The sequence below is a fragment of the Zonotrichia albicollis genome, chromosome 5 (assembly GCF_047830755.1).
Source record: "Zonotrichia albicollis isolate bZonAlb1 chromosome 5, bZonAlb1.hap1, whole genome shotgun sequence".
Lineage (NCBI taxonomy): Eukaryota > Metazoa > Chordata > Aves > Passeriformes > Passerellidae > Zonotrichia > Zonotrichia albicollis.
This window is the reverse complement of record NC_133823.1, coordinates 65,182,589-65,206,881: the sequence shown is the minus strand read 5'-3', so window position 1 is coordinate 65,206,881 and position 24,293 is coordinate 65,182,589. Positions and strand designations below refer to the sequence as shown.

At 45.8% G+C, this 24,293-nt stretch overlaps 1 protein-coding gene and 1 long non-coding RNA gene across 3 annotated transcripts in view; one reads left to right on the top strand and one right to left on the bottom strand.

Annotated features, from left to right (window-relative positions):
- ANTXR2 (ANTXR cell adhesion molecule 2) overlaps window positions 1-24,293 on the top strand; it is a 76,833-nt gene that overhangs the window by 5,986 nt on the left and 46,554 nt on the right. For both annotated transcript variants that reach the window (XM_005485676.4, XM_074541967.1), the window contains exons 4-10: window positions 2,581-2,662; window positions 3,540-3,647; window positions 3,742-3,810; window positions 4,646-4,726; window positions 17,592-17,652; window positions 18,614-18,709; window positions 21,380-21,449. In XM_005485676.4, coding sequence (XP_005485733.3) covers window positions 2,581-2,662; window positions 3,540-3,647; window positions 3,742-3,810; window positions 4,646-4,726; window positions 17,592-17,652; window positions 18,614-18,709; window positions 21,380-21,449 — 567 coding nt within the window. The remainder of the gene's footprint in view (window positions 1-2,580; window positions 2,663-3,539; window positions 3,648-3,741; window positions 3,811-4,645; window positions 4,727-17,591; window positions 17,653-18,613; window positions 18,710-21,379; window positions 21,450-24,293) is intronic.
- Window positions 1-24,293, bottom strand: part of LOC106629335 (uncharacterized) — a 65,289-nt gene that overhangs the window by 20,962 nt on the left and 20,034 nt on the right. Inside the window, exons 6-14 of the long non-coding RNA XR_012580556.1 lie at window positions 19,076-19,156; window positions 8,757-8,923; window positions 7,726-7,838; window positions 5,534-5,701; window positions 5,103-5,305; window positions 4,849-5,004; window positions 3,912-4,294; window positions 2,564-2,724; window positions 824-967 (exon numbers count right to left, since the gene is read on the bottom strand). This is a non-coding gene — a long non-coding RNA (uncharacterized LOC106629335). The remainder of the gene's footprint in view (window positions 1-823; window positions 968-2,563; window positions 2,725-3,911; window positions 4,295-4,848; window positions 5,005-5,102; window positions 5,306-5,533; window positions 5,702-7,725; window positions 7,839-8,756; window positions 8,924-19,075; window positions 19,157-24,293) is intronic.

The window sequence follows — 24,293 nt, the reverse complement described above, 5'->3', positions numbered from 1 at the left end:
TTTTGTTTGCCCTCCTTTGTTAGGGATGAGCCTGTTGCCTTGCAGCACACAGCCTCATTTCTCACCAGAAATACATGCTCAGTAAGAGCCACCATCTCCTGCCAGCACTCATATGCTCATCACATTGAGATAATTCAAGATTCCAGCACTTCAATAGGTGGAATGCAACATGGAAGAGACATACAGAGTGCTGTCCTCCACTCAGAGGAGCTAAGAACACCCATTCTGGAATCAGCGTGGATATTAGCAGCTGTGGTGCCTGGCTGCTGCTGGAGGAACTGTCTGAGGCAGTTACACAGCTTAGAGAGAGAACAGACGGGGTAGCTATTAAAAATTAGTTGTGCCTGTGCTTAAACACAGTAATGGGCTGCAGCACATATGCTGAGTGGGTAAAAAGATATTAAATTTATACTTATTCAGCCCAAACACAGACAGGCTGCAAGTTGCTGGCTTTGTTTTGCCTCTTCCACCTCCGTTCCTTTTCTGACTTGCCCCACAAAGCCAGTGGCCCTTAGCCTTTGTTAGTGTTCCTGAGCTGTGGCGTGGGATGTCCAGGCACCCAGGCTGAGGGCTCTGCTGTCATGGTACAGATGAGTTATACAACCAGAACTTCCCTGGGGACTTCCGTGGCCACCAAGCAGCCTTACAGAAACTAGAGAAAGGGAAGTGGTGAGAGCACTGAGGAGCAGGAATGGGGGTCCTGGCTGCTGTGGCTGGTTGACTGCTGAGTCCCATTCATTATCAGCACAGTGCAGGCAGGCACGAGCCCCCGTGCCTGGCCTTCAAACCAGCCAGGGGTGGGGTTTAGATTGATGGAGCCTACCTCTTCTGTTGGTTCTGAGGCCCCAAATCCTGCATCCACACTGGCATTCTGACATACAGACCAGCACCCGCTTGCACTTGACCAGCTTGGAGAAAGCCGGGAGCTAGCTGACATCTGGCTGGGTCTGTCTAGTGCAGCTGTGCCCTGAGGGCAAGAGATGGTGCCTGATTAAACACAGCTAAAAGAGCTCATGCTGCCAAAGATTTTCCTGGAACCCCTTGTAGGCAGAGGCCTGGCAGCACCAGAGATTGCTGCGCGACCGGGTCACAAGACATTGCAGATAAATAAAACCGAACTGATTGTACGAAAGCTATTTTTGCAAAATGAAATCTGTTTCAGAAAACTGGGACTTGAGTTGCTGCTTGTTTCTTGGCAGCAGAGCACTAACGCCTGTGATGTGCTGCCACTCATTTCTGGCAAGCACCAACTCTGTGGTTTATAATCTGCGTTCGTACATAATCACTTGCAAGTTGTTTCTATAGATGCTGAATGTAAAATATTTGGATCAAACAGATTGTATTATCTTACATAACTTGTTCCCTTCCATACATTCAATGCCACATATCTCTTCTACTCCCTCCCCTCTGTGATCGTATCAGTGGATCCTGTGACGGGGAGCTTATTCCAGCTATGGATTGTACTTTGGAACAGAGCTGCTAAACATAGAGGAAGCCCATCCGTGGAACAAATGACGAGTGGGTGGCATTCAGGCAGTGTGGCATATGCATTCTTTCTCATTTGGTCTGGCCTAAGGAAAGCTTTCACGCATCCCGCAATGTATTTTCCCTCCATCTCCTCACCCCTGCTGGGTTCCTCTTTCTCACCTAGATTTGTCACAGTGTTCTATATATTCTGGCCCAAATTTTGCCCCTTCTTAGTTTTTGCTCATCCTTCCCTAGCATGACTTTTCATGGACTTGGCTGAAACTGTGTTTGCAGAAGAATGAAGACCCTCTGGATTTGATTCTTTCAGTAGTCTCTTTGCCTTTGTTCCTGCCAGTTGAGCTGATTTCACTGGAAATAATCCCTGTGGTGCAGTCTGTCAACTTCTCCCCTTTCAGCCCCATAGTTAGTGAGCATCTTGCAGGTGGATCTTGCAGATGCATTCTCCCGTTAAATCTAAGTGAGCTGTGAACCTGTGTGGGATGTCTTATGAAAGGCCAGATGAAAAGGTTGTAACCGTCAAAATTTAAATCTGTCCTCAATCTTGCTCTTTTCCCATGGGAACAAAAAGTATCTTGCAAATGCTGTGTTTGCCTATTGATATTTTCTTCAGGGCAAAGGCTTTAATTATTGAAGTTCAGTTCTATGTGATAAATTTGTACATATCAGTCTGGAAGATTTCTGCTGAAATAGAACCACTGTTTTAGGGGATTTCTTCTTTGACTGCAGTGTGATTAGAAGCAAAGTTGGTTTAAAGTAGCAAAATAGACCTAATGCAACAGAATTTCCATTGGGCTATGCTGAGGCTTTGCCACCTCTTTGCAATATCTGCTCTGCCTGGACATTTTCCCTGATTCCAGCTTTTTGACTCACTGAAGCATATTGTGTTAGATAGGTCTGAAATGCCTGTTCCCACAGCACCACTTCTGTCATGAACACAGTCTGCCTCCACGTGGGGTCCTAGCTAAAGGCTCTAATTTACAGCTTTTCATTTCAATTCTCCTTGAAGACAAATACCTTTTTTCAATTGATGAATTACACCCTTTTCACACTTCAGGTCGCACAAGCAGGCTCTTACCTTTTTTTCGTTCACAGAGAGAAAATCAAGAAAGGTCTAAAGGATCTGGAGGAGGTGACACCAGCAGGTGAGACATACATACATGAAGGACTAAAGCAGGTAGGTTTTACTCATCTTCTTGCAATCAACACATCCTCTGTTCTCACTCTTTGGGTAACAACCTGTAACATAAATAGATTTATGTTTTATCAGTCTGTTATGCTCAAATCTGTCTGGTTTCCTGAGTGGTCCCAGGGTTGCCCAGACACTCTGCAAACCCAATGCAGAGGATGACTGGCCATCACAGCAATCTGCCGTGTGGAATTTGCCTGACTCGCTCCTTCTCAGGGAGCAGGGGTCTGTGGGGTGGATCTCAGAGCTCAGCCAGCATCCCAGTGACACTGTAAACAGCCATGTGCAGCAGCAACCCAGAGACAAATGCTCCTCATTTTGGGCTGTCTTAATTAGAGTTCCCAGCCACTTATATTCTTCTTTGGTCAAATAATGCAGTTTTGATGAAAGCCCTGGCCCTGAAGGTGAGCATCTAAGCTTTGACTGTTACAGACAAGTCAGTTCCCCTGTGACTGTAGAACCATGTTTGTAACCAGGATGTGTGCAATGAAAAGCTGGGCAAAGGGAATTTTGTTGCTACATTAAAAAAAAAAATGTTTTAAGCCATTTTTTTAGTCTCTTGGAACCTACTGACTGTGTTTGAAGTCTGGGGGGTAGCAAAGGAAATTCTGGCAGTGGATTTGAAGAGATCTGTCCTGATAGAAATGCGTGTTGGCAAGGGTTGATGGGTCAGTGACCCCAGTGCTTTGGAGATGGGCTCAATGGTGGCTGGAAAGGACCAGTGAGGGTTTCCCTGCTGTTAGTGAGTTCAAGGGAGGCAGAGGATTGTCATGAGAGAGATGTTGCATTAGATGCTTAGAAGATGCATCATGGTTAAAGGTTTGGATGTAATTTTAAGGTGGATAATTAATTTTGTTGTTTTCAGGCCAATGCGCAAATTGCGAAGCAAGGAGCCTCAAGGTTCTCTAGTATCATCATTGCGCTGACTGATGGCAAGCTGGATGGACAGATTCCCCTGTACGCAGAGAAGGAGGTGAGCATGAGCCAGAAATGTCATGCTCTGCAGAGTTTGGGTGCTGCCTTGTTGAATAAAAAAATGCTTATTGCTCTGTTCTATGATGCTACAGGCAAGGAAATCCAGAGAGCTGGGAGCGAGAGTTTACTGTGTCGGTGTCCTGGATTTTGAACAGGAACAGGTAAGAATAAGACCCTAACTATTACAGAGTCCTAGGCAGTACCTCAACCCAGAGTTTTACAGAGTTAATGTTAAGTAGTACAGAAATTTAATTTTACTTACATTAGGCAGCGTAATGTCTTCTCTGGCTCAGGAAGCACACTCGGATGTGTACGTAGACATAAATAGAATGTGTGGGTGTTGTGCTCACTGCCAAGGAGACCCGTTGGAAATACCCTTGTTAGCTGGGAGCTGCCAACGAGAGGGTGCAGGCAAGCCCCTCTCACTGGAATGGCAACCAGGTCAGGGTACTGATCACATGAACAAAGGAGCTGTAGACAAGATTCAAGCAGTGTATATGTAACAGTCTTGGGATAAGGAAAAGAAGGTGGGATTCATGTCCTTCACTGGGAAGCTGTTCCAGAGTTGCTGTGTCCCAGTGTACACTGTAGCTACTCCTGTTCGGTCAAAGTGGCTTCAAGGAGAGGTACACGAAAGGCTCCTTCCTGCAGAAGATGCAGAGAAAGGGTTTTTAGTGAAATAATAAGCAGAGCAAACAGGGGAGGTAGTTCTGGACAAAGGTACAAAATCACTGCCAAGATGCAGGCCCTGAAAAGCTTCTTCAGTGTGATGCTTGCCACAATGACTAGCCAGCATTTTGTTAGCTGCAGTCAGCTGTGCTAAGTCCTACAGTTCAGAAAACTCTTAGCTGTGAGAGAGCTCTAAAGTTTCCCTCTCTTCTCAGAATTGATGAGGGTTGCTTTTAGACATCCATTTAAATTTTAAGGGTGTAAAGCACTGTGAGGAATTTAGTTTGCCAGATGATTCATGTGTTTGCATGCATTTTCTCTCCAAAGCTGGAAAGAATTGCTGACGTGAAAGAGCAAGTCTTCCCTGTCACTGGAGGATTCCAAGCACTTAAGGGGATAATCAATTCTGTGAGTACCAGGCAATAAGTTTTACCTTTCCTCAAGATTAGAGCATACTCTCCAGTCCCACTCCCAGGCAGAACTGGTTCCTAAAGCAGCAATTGCAGTAGATGAAGTTCCTTCCTCATTACCTTAGAGAGGCAGTTCTGTAAATGAGCACTGCTTGCGCCTCCTGCAGTTATTCATGCTCACACCTCGTGTGGAATTTGAGGACTCTTCACAAGGAGAGGGGAGTTCATGTGCGAAGTTTGGGGGATGCTCTGATAAATGACTGCTTTGGGTTTAGTCTGGAAAAAATGGAGACTGTTACTCTGGGAGACTTGAGAACAAACAATCGCTTAAAATCTGGGGAATAAGTGCAATTTAGGAATTAACCTTTACTTACAGAGAAGCATTTTAAATCCATGAGTTTAACCCCTTGTTATCCCAATAAGTGGAAAGACTCAGTTCCAGTTTTCAGCATGGCATGAGAAACTCCTGTCGGTGAGATGAGGCCATTCAGCTGATTACCATGATTTGCAGGAAGGGATCAAAGAGAAACATTTTGGTTGTGATCAGTGGTTTGACACTGTTTCAACTGTGTGACACCTGTGGTTGTGAACACAAAATTTATTTGTCTCATTTTAGACTGAAGGCTGTATCTTTTATGCAGGGTTAACAGTGCTGCTGCTGCATGTAGGCAGCACAAACAGGCAGTGCAAACAGGCTTACTGGCAGAAGTCAAAAGCAATAATGAAATCCTTTTTCTGAGAGAGCCCACTGTCATTCATTTCCCTTCCCTTTCCTTTTTTTAAATAACAAGAGGAAGCTACTCACAGGATACTACACAGTCACGAATTTATCACTTCCTTTGAGCAGTGTGGTTTTTGTGAATGCTGTAATGCAGCAACTTATTTTCCTTGTTACTTAAATGTAGTTCCAGAATCTTCCTTGAACTTTCTTTAGAAAATTAATCCATCTTTGGATGCATTGACAGTTGTTCTCCTGAAAAGACAGGGCAGGCCATGTGGTATTCCCTTTAGTATTGAAAATCTCACACACATGGAAGGTTAACGTAAGCTGTATGGTGTCCCATTACCCAAGGTGGTTTTGGGCAGTCTCTGGCTAGCAGCAGTGCCAGCCTGCTGCATCCAAACCTCCCAGAACTTTAAAGCACCTTCACTTCTGTGTCAGCAGGGAGGGAGGCTTTTCTGATAAGATATGCCTGATGGTGTTTGCACAAGCCTCAGTCCAGCTGCTTCTGATACTTGGAAAAAGCCCGGCTGTAAAAATCCCAGATTTTGGCATATCTCAGCTGTAGAACAGGACCAAACATACAGAATGGCAGCACACTGTTTCAAGGTAACAGCAGTGACAGGAAAAGCAAACTGATGCACACTATTCAACCGCTTACATGCACGGTCTGCTTCTGCAGACTGAGCTCCTGAGTTGGCTCAGGCTTTATTTACAGCCCGGCCACCAGACATGTCAACACTCGGCTTTTCCCACAGAGCACGGATGGAAGCATCCATAGTAGGGTTTCTGGTTGGTTTGGATCTTGTGTGTGTGTGGGGGCTTTTTTTGTAGTGCATGTGTAGTGGCAGTATTAATAGGATATTTGGTATGTTGTATTTAATACTTTTCTTTGCAGGGGTGTGGAGTGATTGTGGCAATTCATTCTCATAACATTATAGCACTGATAAGTAGATCTAATTGAACATGAAATAGAGTTTTCCTTTTTAGTCACTGTTATAAATTCATTTCAGTTTTCAAGTTAGCTAGAGAATACAGACTCAGAGACACTGATCTAAAGGGGAAAGCTAATTGTGAACCAGATGAAAAGGAGATAGGTCACAAACATGCAGCAGTATTGCTCAAAGTACAGAGTCAAAGGTGCAGTTGTGAAACCCTCTGTGAATATTGCTGAACAATTTCTGTTCAGAAAAAACATTGTCTTCAGAAGTGGTAGCAACCCAGCAATTAAAACCCCTGAGCAAAATGACAGCCCAGAATTGCTGAGGAGGGGATGCAGGAGCCTCAACTACATTGATCTCTCCAAGTATGAGACTATTTGGCTGCTATCCTGTTACTTTTGCACTGAACCCCAGGAGAGCCGAGCACTTATTCTATGTTTTTTAGTGTTAAAAAAAAAAAAGTTATGAGTTCTAGCACAGACTGTCATACCTCCTTCTTATGCTTTCAGCATAGGCAACTACTCCAATTTATTTTCTCTGGACATTTACACAGTGTCTGTTTAGTCATGACCAGGGATTAACATTCAGGACAGTTGAAATGAACATTTAGACTAACCTCAGCTTAGGTGCCACAGAGCTTGTGTCATGTTTTGACATTAGTTCTGATAAAATCCTAGGGAAGTGAGAAGGGTTGACACACCTCCATGCCATTGTTTCTGCTGAATAATATCCACTACTACACTACTAACTACATCCAACTACAATACTAACATCCACTCCTAAAAGTCTATGCAGACCTGTGAAGAGGGGGCTGCTTTGCAAAGTTCCCTGCTCTGCCAGCTTTGCTCATACCTAGCTTACAAGGTCATAACTAAACAGCATTGTCAGTGTGAATAAATGTGAGCAAAACTCTAGAGCTTAAAAGCAAAACGCTGAAGGCAAGTTACTGCACTCTGAGGAGCAGTCACTGATGGGGTTTGGCTGATTGTTACACAGAGTGCAGCCTAGTCAACGAGCTAGGACAGGGTGAAGGCTTTGGGAGGGCACAGCTTCTGTCACCATGCAGCAGATCAGTACTAGATAAGGAAATGAAACCCTTAATTAAACTCAAGTTCTGCTGATTTGTGAGTGAAAGTTGTCTGGTTGTCTCTGCAGGCAGAATTGGACAAGGCTGGTACCTTGAAAAGTTACATTAAGGGAACTCACTTAAGTAACATTATCAGTGTATGACAGCTCTAAGTAGACAAACACATTTTTATACTGAAGTAAGTTGACAGCACTTAATACAGGAAGTTAAAATATATTTTGTTCTTAGGAAACACCACAAAAACTTACCAGATAAGACTACAGGAGCTGATACATGCAGAACTTTAGAGGAAGTAGGTCAAAATAGGGTCAGCCTAGAGTTGTTTTATCTACAGTGTTCCAAAATTTCTTAAAAATTCTACCTGGAAAGGATTAGAAATAGAATTGGTAATCTCTTCTTCTGCTTGTTCATTTTACAGGTGCTCAGAGGGTTTTTTTTTTGTTAATTTTACGTGGGAAGCTCACTGTTAAACATAATGGACAAAAAAAAAATAGATCAAGTCATGTGAACTGAGTAGTTGCATTGTCAATTGAAGCAAAATTCTCTCCAAGTTGGCTGAGCCTCTTGGGAAAAAGCCCTATGCCTCAGCATAAAGCTGTCAGTTTGTTCAGGAAACATTGCAAATTGGGATACTTGAGGATCTGCCTCCTGGTGAAGGGGTGACCAGGGGAAAGGACACCTCAGGGTTTGCAGGGTACAAGCTGAGCTCCCAGGCTGACATGGAGTGACTTAGACCCTCCCAAGGAGTGCATCCGGGACCAGTGAGGCCAAACAAAGGATTAAATGCACACAGGGTCCTTAAAGAAAACTAGATTCACCCAGTGTCAGACTCTGGCTAAAGGGGTATAAGCAGGGAGTGCTATAAAAAAGTGAATTGTTTGCCATAAACGTATAAATTCTCTGCAGTTAAACTCTGTGGGTGATGGAGAGAAGTCTGCTCCTGTTGCAAAGAGCAGTCAGCAAAATCCCTCTGGCATTCCAGTCCCTTTGGACACCAGTGAAGGGTATCTATGGAATATCCTGGGGGTGTCCATGTCAGCTGGATGGTTCCTGTGTCACTGGCTGTGCATGGCAGTGTTGGAGTTACACGGCTCGGTGACAGCCAGCACGGCGGGGCCCGCGGGGAGCTGCTGCACAAACCGTGCGTGGCAGCGGCGCGCTCAGCTCTGCCCAGGCAGGGACAAAACCAAAGGCTCGTGAGAGGGAGCCAGTTTTGTTGAGGTAGGCAAGAGGCATTCATGTGAGGAACAATTTTAGCCTTTATGTTGATAAAACTTACTGCACTGGCTTCCCAAAGATATGCTCCAGCCTCTCTCCATGAATCTGATGCCTTCTTTTCCAGCTGTGCTGTCAGCAGCACTTCCTCAGGCTGACCTGGCTTTGGCACTGGGGGAGGGTGAATTACCGAACTCCCAGGAGTCCAACAGCATCTCCCACTGGTACCTGCTGTAAGGCAACAGAATTTGTGTTTAGGGAGGGTGGGAAACTTCCCACTGCTTCAGTGGTGCTCCAGGATCAGACACTGGAGAACCCTGGTTCCATGTCTCTAATCTGGCTGCTTACCAAGCTCTGCTGCCCAAACCCAGGGTCCAGGCTGCTGCTTGGGTGCTGAGCAGCAATCAGGGACTACATGATGTTCAGGCAATCCCTGCTGCTGTGCAGCCCCTTGAGCTATGCTGCCTCCCTGCACTTCCTTGGGCAGTGTGCTCAGCCTGCTCCCTCCCTTTCCCCAAGTGCTGTCCCTCCACCGTGGATGAAGGGGGGTCAGCCAGCTGACTGGACGCTGTTAAGATTTTTCAAGGCCAAAATCAGCTTAAACGGTTCATTATCAATTATCCATCAACTTAATTGGATCATTTCCTGTAGGAAGAAAATATGCTTGGTTTATGCACTGGGAATCCAGGAAGCAAACTATTAGACCTTTAAGGAGGTGGGGGGAGGAGAAATGCAGCAAGTTATCATTAAAAGAATTATTCTGATTAAATCAGTCATCTTATTTAATCCCCTTGGACGGTCTAATCTTCAAGCTGCACTGGGTGCAAGGTTCAGAACTAACGCTGCGCTATGTTTTCCATGTGACTGAGACTGAGGAGATAGTTTTGGGAATTACTGCATGTAGTTGTTAAAAGGAATCAATGGCCTGGAATAGAATGCTTTCTGCTCTACCCTTCACTGCCGTGCAGCCCTCAGTTTGACATTCTCTGACATATTACAAACCATATAATGTTCTCCTGGAGCACAGTGAGCTTGATAAGCCAGCACCAGCACTGACACGACTCTGGTTAGAGTGAGCGTGCCTGTGCCCTGTGATTGGGATGGGACTTGTCAGGCAGCCCTGCACGCCTGGCAGCTCTCTTACATAAGGGATGCTGCACAACTGGCTCCAAAGGAAGCAGCCACAGGTCCAAGTGAAATCCAGCCACTCCTTAGTGAGAAATTTCTTTGAGCCAGATTTTTCTTACTAATAAGAAAAAAAAATAAATAGCCCAAACAACTTTTTTCCCTGTTATGGAAAGTAACAGTTTGTCTTGATTCCTAGTTACATTACTTGATAAGTAATGGTTTTAGGGTTGTTTTTAGCAATTTGGGGGTAAAGGTTCCGATGCTGTTAAAATACTCATCTCATGACCCGCAGTTTTGTCATCTCCATTTGCTTTCCTCGGTGGCTGCCAATGAGGTGCTGCTCAGCCTTGGTGTAATTAGAATATTCTCACTAACCTAACGCCGCGCCAGGCTTCTCTCGGGTGGTGATTTTATGCAAGACCATATGTCTCAGGGATTTTTTCACTTAGATAGGGGACAGGGTAGCAGCCTTCCCCTTCCCCTCACTCTTTGTCCACGGCACTGCCAAGCTGTGTCAGGGAGCGGGCTGGGCTTGGCAGCGAGGTGTAGTCACAGGCACAGATGTTTGGCAGCAGAGAGAGGAAGGAGCCATGCGATATTAACTGCTGCAGTTCCTGCTCTCACTTTGTGGGAGAGAAGCACCAAAATGGTGTTTCCTTGAAAAGCATGTGTTTCATTCCAAGTCACCCTGAATTGATTGCCTTCCCTCTAGTGTGGGGTGGTCCTGCTGCCTCGTGCCTTTCTGCACAGATCAGCACTGAGGAGATAAATGACAGAGCTTGCTTGAACACAGCAGAGGCATGTGATGTGAAACCAATGCTAGAAAGAGTGAAAGGCTGCACTTTGGAAACAGTTAGTTTCAGGGAGTTCAAACATTAATTGCTATATGGACAGTTGGTCTGTCCAGAGCCTAAAGTGGGCTGCGAAGGTGCTTCTCACTTAAAAAGTCTGATAAAGGTTTTTTTGAGTGTAATCACAGAAATCAAGAGCTCTACTTAAATTTATTTCCTCTTGTAACCTACTCTAGATCTTTTCTTTTTAAAAACCTAATTCTGCCACACTGCGGCAGGGGGAGGGGGGCACAAGTCCTGTTTCCATAAAAAAAGCAACAGCTCATGAATGAGAAATCTGTAACAATGCCAGCCTACATACGCCTTATATTCTTCATCACCCTCATTTCACACACTTTGACTTTACATGCCATAAGAGTCACTGAATTCAGTACAAAAAATCCTGCCCAATGCACAGTCAGCATTTCATTCTCTAGAACAAAACCAGTGAGTCCAGCAAACCAATTATACACCTCCTGCTTTACTTCTCTTTCCTTTTTACTGTCTTAGTAGTAGTGGAAAAAAAAAGGTTTGAATTAAAAAGAAAAAAAAGGAAGCAAGCTGCCAGTAATACTTCTAAGTGACTCATAGAAAAACAAACATACATGGAAACATGGGGTAAGCCCAGGTCCTGCTGCAGCCAATTGGAAGGAACAAAGCAGAATAGTTGTAGGAACTGAACCAAGCACCTGGTGAGCTCAATTGGACACAGTTAACCCAGCTGCCTTCACCATCCATTGCTCTGAGGAGCTCCACAGCCCTGAGCTGGGATGGGGCTCCAGAAGGCATTGACTCACCAGAGAATGGCCTTGCTCAGGAGCAGTGTTCCATAGGCTGGGACAGCCTTCCCCAGCTCTGATCTGGGCTTCTGGACCCCATCGGCACGCCCTGCTCCACCTGTGTAGGCAGGAGCCCTGCTGTTCCCTACTATGTAAATAGCTGCCTCCACACCCAGTGGCATTTCTGAGCAGCTAAACTGGGAGCCCAACGGTGCAGGCAGTTCCTCACCAAGAAAAGGCCCACAGCTGGCAGTCATTGAGGCTTGGCCTGCATGCACAGATCCAGCTGAGGCATGGAATGCTCAACACAGATTTAAACACTCTTTATGTTATCAGGGCCCTCTCAGACATCACCTTCCATTACTGCCCCCCACTTGCCATACCTTTATGACACTGACAATCCATGTGTTGCAGTGACAAGTACATGAGATACATGCTTACCACTGTGTCTTGAAATATGTATCCTGATGAGAGATGTAGCTCTTGATGAGGCTGGTTTTGTGGTTACCTGAGGGAGGAGCTTGGCAGAGTACAAGAGGAAAGTACATCCTCATGGCCTGTCATACCATCAACAGTGTTTAGTTTCTAGCTCTGTTTTCCTTGAGTTTACAATTTTGTTCACCAGCTGTTCTGCTTGTAGCATCCCTAGAGAAAATTACAGACCCCACGTTTGGGAGGGAGAGAGGAAAGAAAAGGAATCTCCACAGGAAAGAGCTGCAGGCAGTAGTAGCTGAGGCTGCTGTGCAAGGGTGCTTTCAGGGCTGTGCTGCCATCTCTGGCTGGCACTGTGTCCATAGACTGCACTCCAGGATGCCTTCATGTGCCCACCAGGGGATAAAGCTGCAGGGGTGTTAACTGTGCACACACAAAGCGTGAAAGCCATCCTGTTGTGCTCTCGGGTTTTGCACAAGCCTTGCCATACAACAGTAGAACAAAGATGAGCTTGTAAAGGTCAACATTTTCTCTTCTTTAAAAACAGGTTCTGGAAATAGCAAGCAGGATGCATTTGCTCTGTTATGGGACATACACTTGGTTCAGAGACTCAGGCTGCCTTTCCCCAAAAATCGCAGCAGCCTGATTTGTGGTCAGCTTACGGTGAGCACTGATGTAAACAGAGATGCAAGTTTGAATGGATCCACAGGGAGGAAAGGCCACTGGTAACCCTAGAAATCCTTGTTTATTCAGAGTTGTTAGCATGCCAGATCTGACCAGAATGTGTCAGCAGCTGACTCCTTCCAGCAGTTCCTGGTTATTCCGACCTCTGTCCCAGGAAGCAAATGCTTTACACAGCCATAGAGCACTTTCAAGACTTCGAACCATTACAGTGGTTCAGTGAAGAATCCAGCTGTGATGATGACTACCCAAACCCTGAATGCAGCTTACAGTTCTGGGCAGGAACAGATGCCATGCAAGTTATGATTTATGGTGCTGCCTGCTGCCAAAAACTTTTGAACTGCATACAGGGCTAAATGAAACTGAGCAAGGTTGCAAGACAAATTGACGCTTAGCGTATTTTGTTAATTGTCTCTGTATGGTTGGGCTGCTCATGGCTTGTTACTAGTGCATTGTTCTCACTATTCCATGGAACACAACCTTCATTAGTGTTCTGGAAGGGAAAGTTGTTTGTGTAACACTTTGCCGCCTGGTACAGCTCTGTTCCACAGCATGTGCTGAGGGAATGGCAGGCTAAATACTCAAAAAGCTGCAGGAGCCATCCTGCTTTGCTGTTAAACACTGAGAACTTGTAAGAGGCAGCAGTGAGGGTGAAAAGAGTCCAGGCAGAGCCACGCCTGGTCTGTGACAGGCTAAAGAGGTCTTGGAAGGTCCAGAAAGCACATTTTCCACAAGAAGAAATGTTGCATAAAGTAGGGGAAAGATCTCTGGCAAGGCAGAATTGATAAACGGAGGTGGAGTTTACAAAGACTGTGAGCAGTGGAGAGCTTGGTGTCAGCCTGTTAGTTGGCTGCCTTTGTGCAGTGTGCTGCAGGGACATCTGCCCTTTCAGTGCTGATGTCAGAATTTGGGTGTGGGGTGTTGCTGCAGCTGGGGGGCTGACAACACCCTGGTGTGCGGTCAGTGCAGACACCTGCAGGTCAGAAACAGGCAGAGTTTCTCCAACAGCTGTGGTGGGAGGAAATGTGTTAGTAATGACAGAAATAGCAGAAATACTGCTTCAGAAACGGTGCACTGAAGTTTCTGTGAGCCTTCAGGAACCTTCTAGTGAGAAGCACGTAGAAAGCCATGAGGACAGATGTGGATTTTAAGTATTCCTTAACAATCAGGAAAGTCTGGGAAAAATGCACTAGGTGAAAATAGGGTCACATGGAAAAGCTGGTAAAGCTTTTGATAATGGTAAGTGGACCTGATAAATGAACTTCCTACAACTGTTTTAGGAAGATTGACATGTATGCTTACTTGTAAGCCACTGAAATAGCCTGGAGACAGGTGGTTTAAAGCTCCACAGCCACAGTTGGGATGGCCATGGTGTTCCCAGAGGAGCTGGGCAGCCCAACAGCTGATTGACAGGCGACCCTGTCAGCAAAGAAAAGCTTGTTTGGGCAGGTAGGGCCCAAGGCGTGCCAGCAAGCTTGCATCAAGGGTGAGTTGGCTTGAGAGTGTCCCCAGGTATCTTGGGTGCCTCTCTTCTGGTAGCTTGTGCTCTCAGAAGTGTTCTGAAATGATCAACTTGCTTTACTGAGAGATGCCATAGGAACTGCACAGGGTTCACTCAGGAGCTGTAAGAAGGGATTTTACTGAAGGAGTGGTGGGAGGCTGCCCTGCATGCATCCATCAGTGTGGAGCACAAGCTGCATTTGTGCCACTGGTTCTGGCTGCTCTCAGAACTGGCCCTAAAAAACACCAGGGTTTAAAACATAAGATCCTTGGCTGCTGCTGCAGTGTGGCAGCAATGTAACAAGTCCTCAACATGGAGAAGCTACAGAATCATTTCCTCAGCAGTCTGTTGTGTTGCTGTTGGACAAGAGGATGTCTCATTTTTGTACAGTCCAAGAACAGAACTGTGATGCCTTCTCCTGTCCCAGCAGCCACACCTTTGTTAACGAGTCACAGCTCTGGCCACTTCACCTGATAGACTGGGCTTGCAGCTGGCACCATTCCCACACTGCACAGGTCGCCTCAGGAGGCACTGAACACCCTCCAGTCTTAGCACAGCTCTCCACTGCTGAAGCTGCATGACAGCAGGACAAAGGCTGACAGGTTTCTACTCTATTTTGCACTTGGGGTTGTTGGAAATTGGTTCTCTCTGGTAAAGCCAGGCCTGGGAGGAGGGGGAGGGCAGGGAATGAGAGAAAAGCCTTTGTGAGCCTGGGAGCAGAGGACCTCTGGAGACAAAGTGGATGACATCAATTCTCAGAATCTCTCCTTGCATGCTGTTAAAATAAGGCAATTTGTCTTATTTGAATTTATGTCAGCAGAGTGCTTAACTATCCTATCCAAGGATGGCCTTATAAAGTTATTATTTCAACTTTTCTTGTGGGCAGTAGGTTTCTAAATAATTAATTTTAAGTGTCTTGGATTATCCTGAACTGGAAAAGAGGGAGCATTGTATAGATTTTTGTGGAGGTTTTTTTTGGTCTTGCTGACTTTGCAGCCCAGATTTCCACATCAGGATAGTTTAAAGTTAGTTTTAAATTCTAAAGGACAGGGGTGTGAAGGCACGTTAAATAATGCACATGGATCATAAGGAAAATGGGTAAAATACCTTCACATGATTTCTCCCCAAGGGAAAAAAACTTTCTATTGGAGTGCTGGAGTGCACTGTGCTGACTGGGAGGAATAGCTTGCGTGGAAAGGGAGAAAAGATTGAAACAGGTAGAAAAGAATGGGAACAATGAAAGGTGTTAAGTTTCTGTACCTTCTCCTAAGATGTGCAAATACGTTCATTTCCCCCACACATGAAAGCACATGTGGCAATCGCTGTATTGAAAATATCCTCAGTTTCCCATGGTGGTGGCAGAATCCTTGTCAGCCAAACCCTACCCAGGGCTGGTGCTCAGGACAGCTGGTGGGCTTGGACCTGCAGAGAGTGTGATGGCTTCTGTTTAACTCTGGGGAAGCTCAGTTCTGAGCAGTGTTTCAGTTGCTTAGGGGGAGTGTTAAGGAGAGCTCAGAGAGTCAGCAGAGGTTAAGCAAAGAGCCGGATCTATGAGCTTCTGATGGGCTCCACCTGAATCCACTCAGTTCTTGAGGGGAGGGGCTTTTAGGGACAAGGCACATTACCATTATCTTCCCCCCCGCCAAGTGTGGACTATCAGGAGGCTTTTTGAAGGATAGCAAACAATCTGACAAACTTACAAAGCCAAATTTGAGTAGTCTCAGAGGTTTTTACACCCCAATAGAAGATTTATCTGGGGGGAATGGTAGAATTAGGCCGCCAACCTTGCAAAGAGATGGTCTCTAAACAGTACAGCTTGCTTAAGCTAAGCAAAGGACAGCAGTGATAAAAATTATGAAAAAATATTGTTGAAGCAGTTATTTCTAGAGCAGTATTAACATCTGGTATTTTCTGCTTTAGCCAAGAGCATGCATGAAAATGGATTCCATGCAGGAAGTCAGTGTATCCTGACCCTTGCATTGAAATTTGCTTTGTGATTTGTCATCATTTTAGCTACACCGTATTTCAGCTCCATTGGAGTTGTCATGTCTGCCTCTCCCAGTTTGTTCCTAAATCCAAAGGTAGTTAAATATATCCAGGTAGGTTTTTTCCTGATTTATATTGCATTTGGAAGCACAGTGTTAGAAAATTCACCCTGGGATGTAATGAAACCAGAGAACTACTGATTTGCAAGGGAAGTCCCACACTGTCTTTCCCTCTCCCCAGCTTCCAGGTCATACCAGTGACCTTTCCTCAAACACTGGGCAAATGGGGCCAGGACAGGGGTTGGAAAGTTCTCCCTCTAAAAACAAAATTACCGAATTCCGTGCCAACTGCTCAATCTGTGCTTCACATAAAACTGGCATCTAGTCTCAGCTTCACTTGAGCTATTTATCTGACTCTGCAGTGAAAACAACTGAACACGCTTTTACAGCAAAGGAATAAAACGCTATACAAAATATTCCCCAGCCCCCAGCCAAGCCACGGATAACTTCTCTCCACACTGCAATAGGAATCAAGAGGCTAAAGCCCTTTTTTGGAAGCAAGATCCTCAGCTAATGTGAACTGCTTGGCTTGCAGTGAACTCTGGGCTACATTCTTTCCTAAGATCTCTGTTGCTGCATCTCATTCAAATGCACGTCTCCATTTTTTAAAATACCACTTAATTTTTAACATGGGTTTTAAAGCACTAAAAGATGAATTTGTGCATAACAGTTTGTGGGAGAGTGGCAACACGGGAAGTGTTCAGCGAGGCTTCTCTCTTTCTTGGAGCTTGGTGTGCTTCTTGTCAGAGCAGTGCCCGCATGATTGTTTCTGCTGGGCCTGGGTATGTAGCAACAGAAACCACTGGGAAACAGCATAGAGTGTAAGGAGTCCTACTGAGAGGAAGGCAGTTGAGAGTAAGACAGAGGGACATGCCTAGGAAGTCAGGGCAGCTCAGCAGCAGGCACACACCTGGCAAGTGGAGCTAGAGAGGGGACAGTAACAGGACTCTCTGCTGTGCACGTGACTGCAGGGAGCTGCCACAGAATGTTTAGGAATGACTGCTAAAAATACCACATACAGCAGGGAGAGCTGAAGTGAGATTCCTGTCCAAGGGCAGGCAGTGCAGTCAGGAACACCGCTGTCACTCTGCCTCTCCACACAGGGCAAGGTGCCAGCACCAGCAATAACGTGCACTTGGCTGGCCCAGGCTTCATTGTTGAAACACCGCTTTTCACTGGATTAGGTTTTGGATCAGGCTCCTTGTGATTCATTTTTGGCTTAAACATTAGGATTGGGGTGCATGGAAAATCAGGATAGGGATCTGGACATTGTTATATTTCAAAGGTACTCCAGGGTTTAACAAACTAATCCAAGCCTTAGGCACTGCTGGACTTGACTGTGCAGGTGTGCAAGAGCTGCTCATGCTCCTGCAAAGTCAGACTTAGCAAACCAAACCTGTAGCTCTATGTGTGTTCTATGGAAAAGCATTTGTTTTAAACTAAGATTGCTCATTGAAGTAGTGCTATGAAACCTATTTGTGACTATTTCCTCCTTTGCAATAGGTTTTGAAACAATCCTGCACTGAGATTTTATATTTGGAGCCATCCAGTGTCTGTGTAGGAGGTAAGATTTTATAATTTTAATATTCTGTTCCATTATTATAGGACTGTGATTTCCCCCTATTTTATGCAAAGGAATAAAGCATTTCTAACTTAAGTCCTCAAGTTAAAGAAACATGAGATTTCTGTGTTGCCTTCTTGTTCTCCTCAGAGGAGCTGTCCACCAGGGCCTCCTTCCATACCTTGTGTAATGCAGGTGGAGGTTGGAGAGCATTTATCTGCCCCTCTCCCATGAGTCTGCTCTGCACTTGTGTCAAATCTGCCCCAAAATCTGTGGAGTGTAAGAACAAAGCACGTGACTGCATTTTTGGGCAGCAACAGAAATATATTAATGAAATAGAAGAGCTGCACAGAATTTTAAGGCCTTGTCTTCTTTCTAAGCTTCATAATCCACACATAGTTTCCAACTATCCATCAAAATAAAGTAGTTGCTAAACATTACTTGGATATTTTTGTGAAAACGTGGATGCTCTGGATGAAGTCAGCAACCCTGGTAAAAAACCTCTTCACTCCTTCTCTGCACAGCTCACAGAGAGCATGGCCCTTGGGCAACTTGCAGAGAAATAGTACTAAGGAGAAATGTTTTCTTCATCTGATACCTCAAGTGAGCCTGATCTGGTTTGGGGAGTCGTCTTCTTGTTCTGAGTCCCCTATTTCTCATTTCTCATTCACCAAGAAACTGTGTCTTACTGTGCAGCTGAGCCCCAGATCATGCTGATAGCCTGAATCTACTTCCGGTTTCAGAGGGCTGTCTCAATAGAGATTTGGGAACAAATCGTACCTCTGCCAATTTATAAGGAGAACTCAGTACAAAGGTTCAGGAAAAAGGAGATCTCACTAAGTTGGAAGCATTAACTATGTTGTGCTTTGTTTATTGCAGACTAAGTGAAGTTGCCCTGGTCTAAGTGCAGCTTTCTGCAGTGCACTGCAGTTTGGTGATCTTGTGTGTTTGCTTTCCCCTCCAGAGGAGTTTCAGGTTGTTCTCAGAGGAAGCGGCTTAACCCTCGGTGGGAGAAGCGACAGTGTGACCTGTACCTATCAAGTGAATGGAACAACAATCCGTAAGTGCTGGCATTTGCCATCTCCTGCCTCTGTAGTCCTGCAGTTACCTCAGCTCATAACAACTCAAAGAGAAAAATAGCCAAGAGGAGGAGAGCAGGAAAGCTCTGAGGATTAGTAAAGGGAGGAAAGCTGTTTCACACTCTGCTCAGTGGTTTCAATTTGCTACCAGGTGCCGTCAGCTGTGAGCGGTGTTGGCAACCCCCTCACTGTGGGCATTAGCATGGTGAGAAGTGTTTGGCTCCTGATGTTTGGGCAAGCAGATGTTTGCTGATGAACCAACCTGTGGCTGCAGTGTACTGACTGAGGTCCCTTTCTGCAGTGAATCCTGGCCAAGACATCTCATTGCAATTCCCAGAGGCACTTACCTTGTTTTTTGCAAGGTCTCTGCCGGTCCTGGGTGGTGTGCCAGGGGTGCTGTGGGGTTCAGGGGCTCGTCAGTCCTCCTCCTGCAGCAGCACAGAGAAAGGCCAGGTCAGAGCAGTGGTGTATTTTGTCATGGTCCATGAGCTCTGTCTGCCCAGCATCAGGGCTGGCTGCAGCCATAGCACAAAGCAGTTCTGTTTCAGATGGTGACCACCACACCTTGTACTGGCACTTTCCTCTAGCTTATATGCGACTTGGCTTTTTGTATCCAAAAGCTCAAATGGATGGCTAGGATACGTACATCAAACCCCTAGCTCTGAACAGAATTCCATAGAAGCCAGCTAGACTGGAAAAAAAAACCAAAAAAGAAGTTGAAGGAAAATCTACAACTGATTTTTTCCCTGCCTACTGTCTGATTTCTATATTAGCCTGTCTTAAATTCCTTCACAATCGAATTTGTTTTTCCAGTGCACTTTCTTCCTTACCCTGGATATTGTATATAATGGAGTGGGTTGCCAGTTTCTCCTGCCTGTTAAATACCTACAATAATTTGGCAGAATAACAGGGTAACCCAGTAGTTCTGGATGCAGGCAGCCCGTGTAAGTCAATTCGCTTGTATAAATTCCCCTTCAGTTTCCATTACAATTGTCACCTCTGCTTCCCATTGCCCACAAACACTTGCTACCATCTGATGTGAGAATTGCCAACTACAGCTCTGGGCTGCTTGTTTTTTCTTGGCTTCAGAAAGGGGTGTGCTGAAGCACATGAGGGTAGGGGAATGGCACAGTGATGTATTGATTACAAAAACACAATCTGCTCTATGGGGTCTTGCCAGGGCCTGCTACATCCCCCTGGTCCATGTCTTCAGCAAGGGACAACAGCAAGCTGCTGGGGAGCAGTACAGGAAGAAAGCAGGAACATTTCAAGTGGGACATTCCAGGTGGTCCTTCCCACAGCACATGAGGTCATTCTCTACAGCTCTGTGCTGGATTCTAAATGCCTGGTTCAGAGGAAGCCTAAAGGGGTCCAGTGGAGCCAGGATGAACAGGAAGACAGGGAGGGCACTTGGAGCAGTAGCAGGAGGAAGGAGATGGTCTCAAGAGAAGGACAGCCATTCTCATGTCATTGCAGTCTCCTCTGCGTAAGACTGGCCCTCTGCAGAACCCTCAGTATGTGAGGGCACTCGGGCAAGGATCTGCTGGTGTTGGAGCTGCCCTCAGTGAGAGCCTGGGCTCTCTCTGGGACCAGCCTCTGAGCACACCCTTACTGTGTCAGCTCCCCTGCTTTTAAAGGATGCATTTGGCATCTTCCTCGTTCTGCATTTATAAAGAACTATTACCAAATGCTAGAAAGGAAACCTGCCAAATGGAGCTGTGGGATAGAAAAATAATCTATGAAACATACCATTAAGACAAAAACATATGGCAATGTGCTAATCCCTCTTCCCCACCTCACAACTAGCCCCAAATCTAGGCCAAGCAGTCAGTGCAGATTATAGCACATATGAAAAGCTCATTTATGCCAACAGCTCCTCCTTCAGCTGCCCCTGAACTGCTTGTCTGTCTGCCTGTTCCTGAAATGCAGGACAGAGCCATCTCCAAGTTGATCTGGCAGATCAGTTATCTGCTCTCACCCCACAGTCAGGAAATAGTCCTTGCACAGAAATCATCAGTCCTGCCGTGGGGAAGTTCAGGCTGATGGCTCTGCACACAGGAGCTGGATTTTCCCCAGCTTACGAAACACATGAGGCAGAAAAGCTCCATCCTCCCCTCCTCACATCTGAAGAACAGAAATGCTGTACTGGACACAAGGCTCTACAAATAAGTGCTTCATGTGCTCTACAGATAGGTGCTTTGTAAGTGTAAAAGGTTTGCCAATCACACAGACTCAAAAGCAGAAGAAACACTGGAGAAAAACACTCAAGTCACAGCTAATAAAACAGTCCTGCAATGCAACAACAGGAGTGGAGCCAACTAGAAACAAACGTTCATCTTCCAGCTACCAGGAAACTACTAATAGTGTTCTCACTCTCCACAAAGAGAGTGTTGATTCTAGGCAGCGTTCTCTCTGGAAGAGCATGAGCTGACTCGAGTAGCTTCAATAAGCACTGTAACGTGGGCTCACCTGACATTTACAGCCGGCTCTGGGGCTCCCTGTTCCTTACCTTGGGCCTGCCTTGCTGCCAGTTTCAGCCAGGACAGACTAGCAAGGAGCATGGGAATGGAGGGAGCTCACGGCACGTTCACGTGGCAGCTCCTCACCTAAGCTGCACAGCATAGTAAGCTCGTGTGATTTTTGTTTTTCAGATGAAAGGCCTAAAACAGTAGAATCTGATTTTTTGCTCTGCCCTGCACCAATCCTGTACAAAAGTGGCCAGTAAGTACTGAACCAAAAACCAGCACATGTTTTGCTGGAATTTGGCACCATTATAGCTGACATTAACTGGGAGGGGTTTGGCTGAAGGCAATATTTGGTTGCTTTTACAGGGGGTGGTTTGTTGCTGCATTTTTCCTCCCATTCTTGTGTTATTTCCCTGGTGTATATGCCAACTTTGGAGTGGACTTAGAGTAGTCATCTGTGACCAAACCCATTTGGACAGTGCCTTAAAAATGAATATTCAGCCAGTTTATGAAATCCTGAAAAGATCTGGCTTGTCATAAGTTCTATGCAGATTAGCTGTTTTAACAGGGCATAATATGCTCTCATCCAGATCATCTCCAGGCCCACTGTTAAAAAGATGACATTACCACTGACACTTACAAGCTATTATTAAAATTAGGTGTCAGGACATGTATCCCTGCTCCACACATCCTGATCCAGTGAGTTAACAGCTCCAGCACTGGGGCTAAACTGCAGCTCTGGCCTTATTCTCAGTGTCACCGGCCAGGACTGCACATTACTTCTGGCCCTTGGAGAATTAATCCTTCCCTACTCCTCTCCAACTCAAAGGTGCCTCAGGGCCTTATGATCACTTGGGCTTCATTGTGCACATTTCTGAAGACCCTAGGCTAATCTGAAATCAGAAGACTGCACATCAGATCTGGGTCCTGTGGGAAGGGCCAAGGCTTTGGCTGTTGGCTTCCTCCCTGCTTGTCAAGTAGTTATTCCCAGAGACTTACTAGGCATGAGGCTAGTGCTAATCCAATGGGAAGCATAGCAGCTCTGCATTGGCCTTGATCTGTGGCACTTCAGGAGCTGAAGAGGTAAGCGTGTTGTATAGATGGCTGGTCTGCAGCTACATTTCTGACTTGAGCAACAATCGGCCACCTCAGTTGTGCTGTCAGATGGACAGCAAAGCTCCAGAAGCACATCTGGTTTGTGTGTTGGAGAGCAGGCAGGGGGAGGGAAGCTGGAAAGCCGTGGAGCAAGAACGTTCAATGCCTGGCCCCAGTGGGGTGGCTGGGGCCAGAGGGTGTGCCTCCCGAGCTGTGTCATGGCTGGCTGGGAGAGCAGGCACAGAGCAGAGCTACATGCAGAGCAGAGGGAGGGTGAGGGATTCAATACTGATCTGTCTCCTGATGCTGCTTTTCACATGGCTGTGTGACAAATGCATCTTGTGCCACGTGCAGCAGGGTGTCAGTCCCCTGTGCCTGCTGAGCGGCCTGTGCATCCACAGTGCTGCAGCTCTGCAGCCTCTGGCTCAGCTAAAAGCAGTCAGCACCACAGTTGTAAGTGAACTGATTTTGTCATCAGGACAATGCCAGTCAGTCAGGTTTAAACCCCTCCTCCCCAGGCCAGGTATTTCAGGGCAGTTACTGTACAACAGAAGAGGAGTAGCAAACCAGATACACTCCCAGTATGAAGCATGCATGACATACGATCCCAGTATGAAGCTCCCCAAAAGGTGAGGCTGTAAAGGCTTTTCCACACACAGTTTGTCCCAGAGTGCATAAACAGCCAGTCCTGCCAAAGGCATGTAAGTGTGTGACATGTCTGCGTAGGTAAAGCCATGGAAGTTATTGTTGCACATGCTGCATTTTTCCTTACACTGTGGAGTGGTACTGAAGCAGACAACTGCCACCCTGGAACTGCAATGTCGATCATGCACCTCAGCACAATGCAGTTGGAGTTCTACAGGTTCACAGGAAAACACCTTTTCCCAAGTTACCATGTGAAACACAGTTCCCTGGCATACTATTGAAAGAGTTGGAGCTCTGCCCCAGAGCTGAGCAGTTTACTGTGCAGAAGACTGACAGCTATGAAAGATACGTACGTACTTGAACTCTTGACTTCCCATTGGCACAGCCTAGACTAGTGCTGGATATCTCCCAGTAATTCCTCATGTAGTGGAGCTAATATTAGTCACTAATGTAGCAACAACCGCTCTGTTCTTTTCTAGTGCTCTTTTGGGTGGATTTAAGAGAACACAAGCAGTCTGAGTTAGCTGCAGATTTAAAAGCCACACAGCAAGCTTAGTTTCTGGGTGAACAGTCAAGACTCATGTAACAGGTTTCATTGTATTTTTCCCTAATTGGAGACACTTCTTGTTGCCTGATGAATTAGCAGTTTTCACATGCAGAGCAATACTAAGCTGTTTGAAACAGATAAAATGCCAAAGTATTCAGGGTGTTGGGTTGGTGAGCCCGTACTCTCCTGGAATTGGGCCATGGTGTGTTTTTGCTTCCTTCCCAGCTGTTGGCTGCATTGAGTCTGGAGCTTCCCAAGTGCCAGCTTTAGATTAAACCAAGCATTTTTTTCAGTCTGCTTTTCCACAGTACCCTGTAGCAGATGGATGTATCATCCTTAGGTTGGGTGACAACATGACTGTGCTGCCTGTGCCATTTAAAATCCCTTCTTGTCATGCTGCTTCTAACGTGCAAAATTCTATAGTCTGCTTACAAACCCAGCCCACTTACAAGGCTCCTGATCAGCTAACGGCTGATAATTATTCATGATTTTCACACAAGCACCCCATGCCTTATAAAACACGTTACAAATTTGAAATAAAGCAGAAAGGGAAAGTACACATACACCTGGCAGGAAGGTGAGGAGGCTAACCCAGGTTTGAATTGCTTTGAGAGATCAGCTCTGCACTGTGATGGCAGATGCTACAACACAGTCAAGCTGGTTAGTAAACAGAACTCTGATTCTACTGCGCTGCCCATTTAAAAGTCATGTTTTGAAGGGCTCAGAATATTTTGAGAAAATCAGTTCCCCTTTTCAGCAGAGACTTGGATTTGTTGTCCTGCCACAGCTTGAGAGAATCAAACCAAGCCAGAG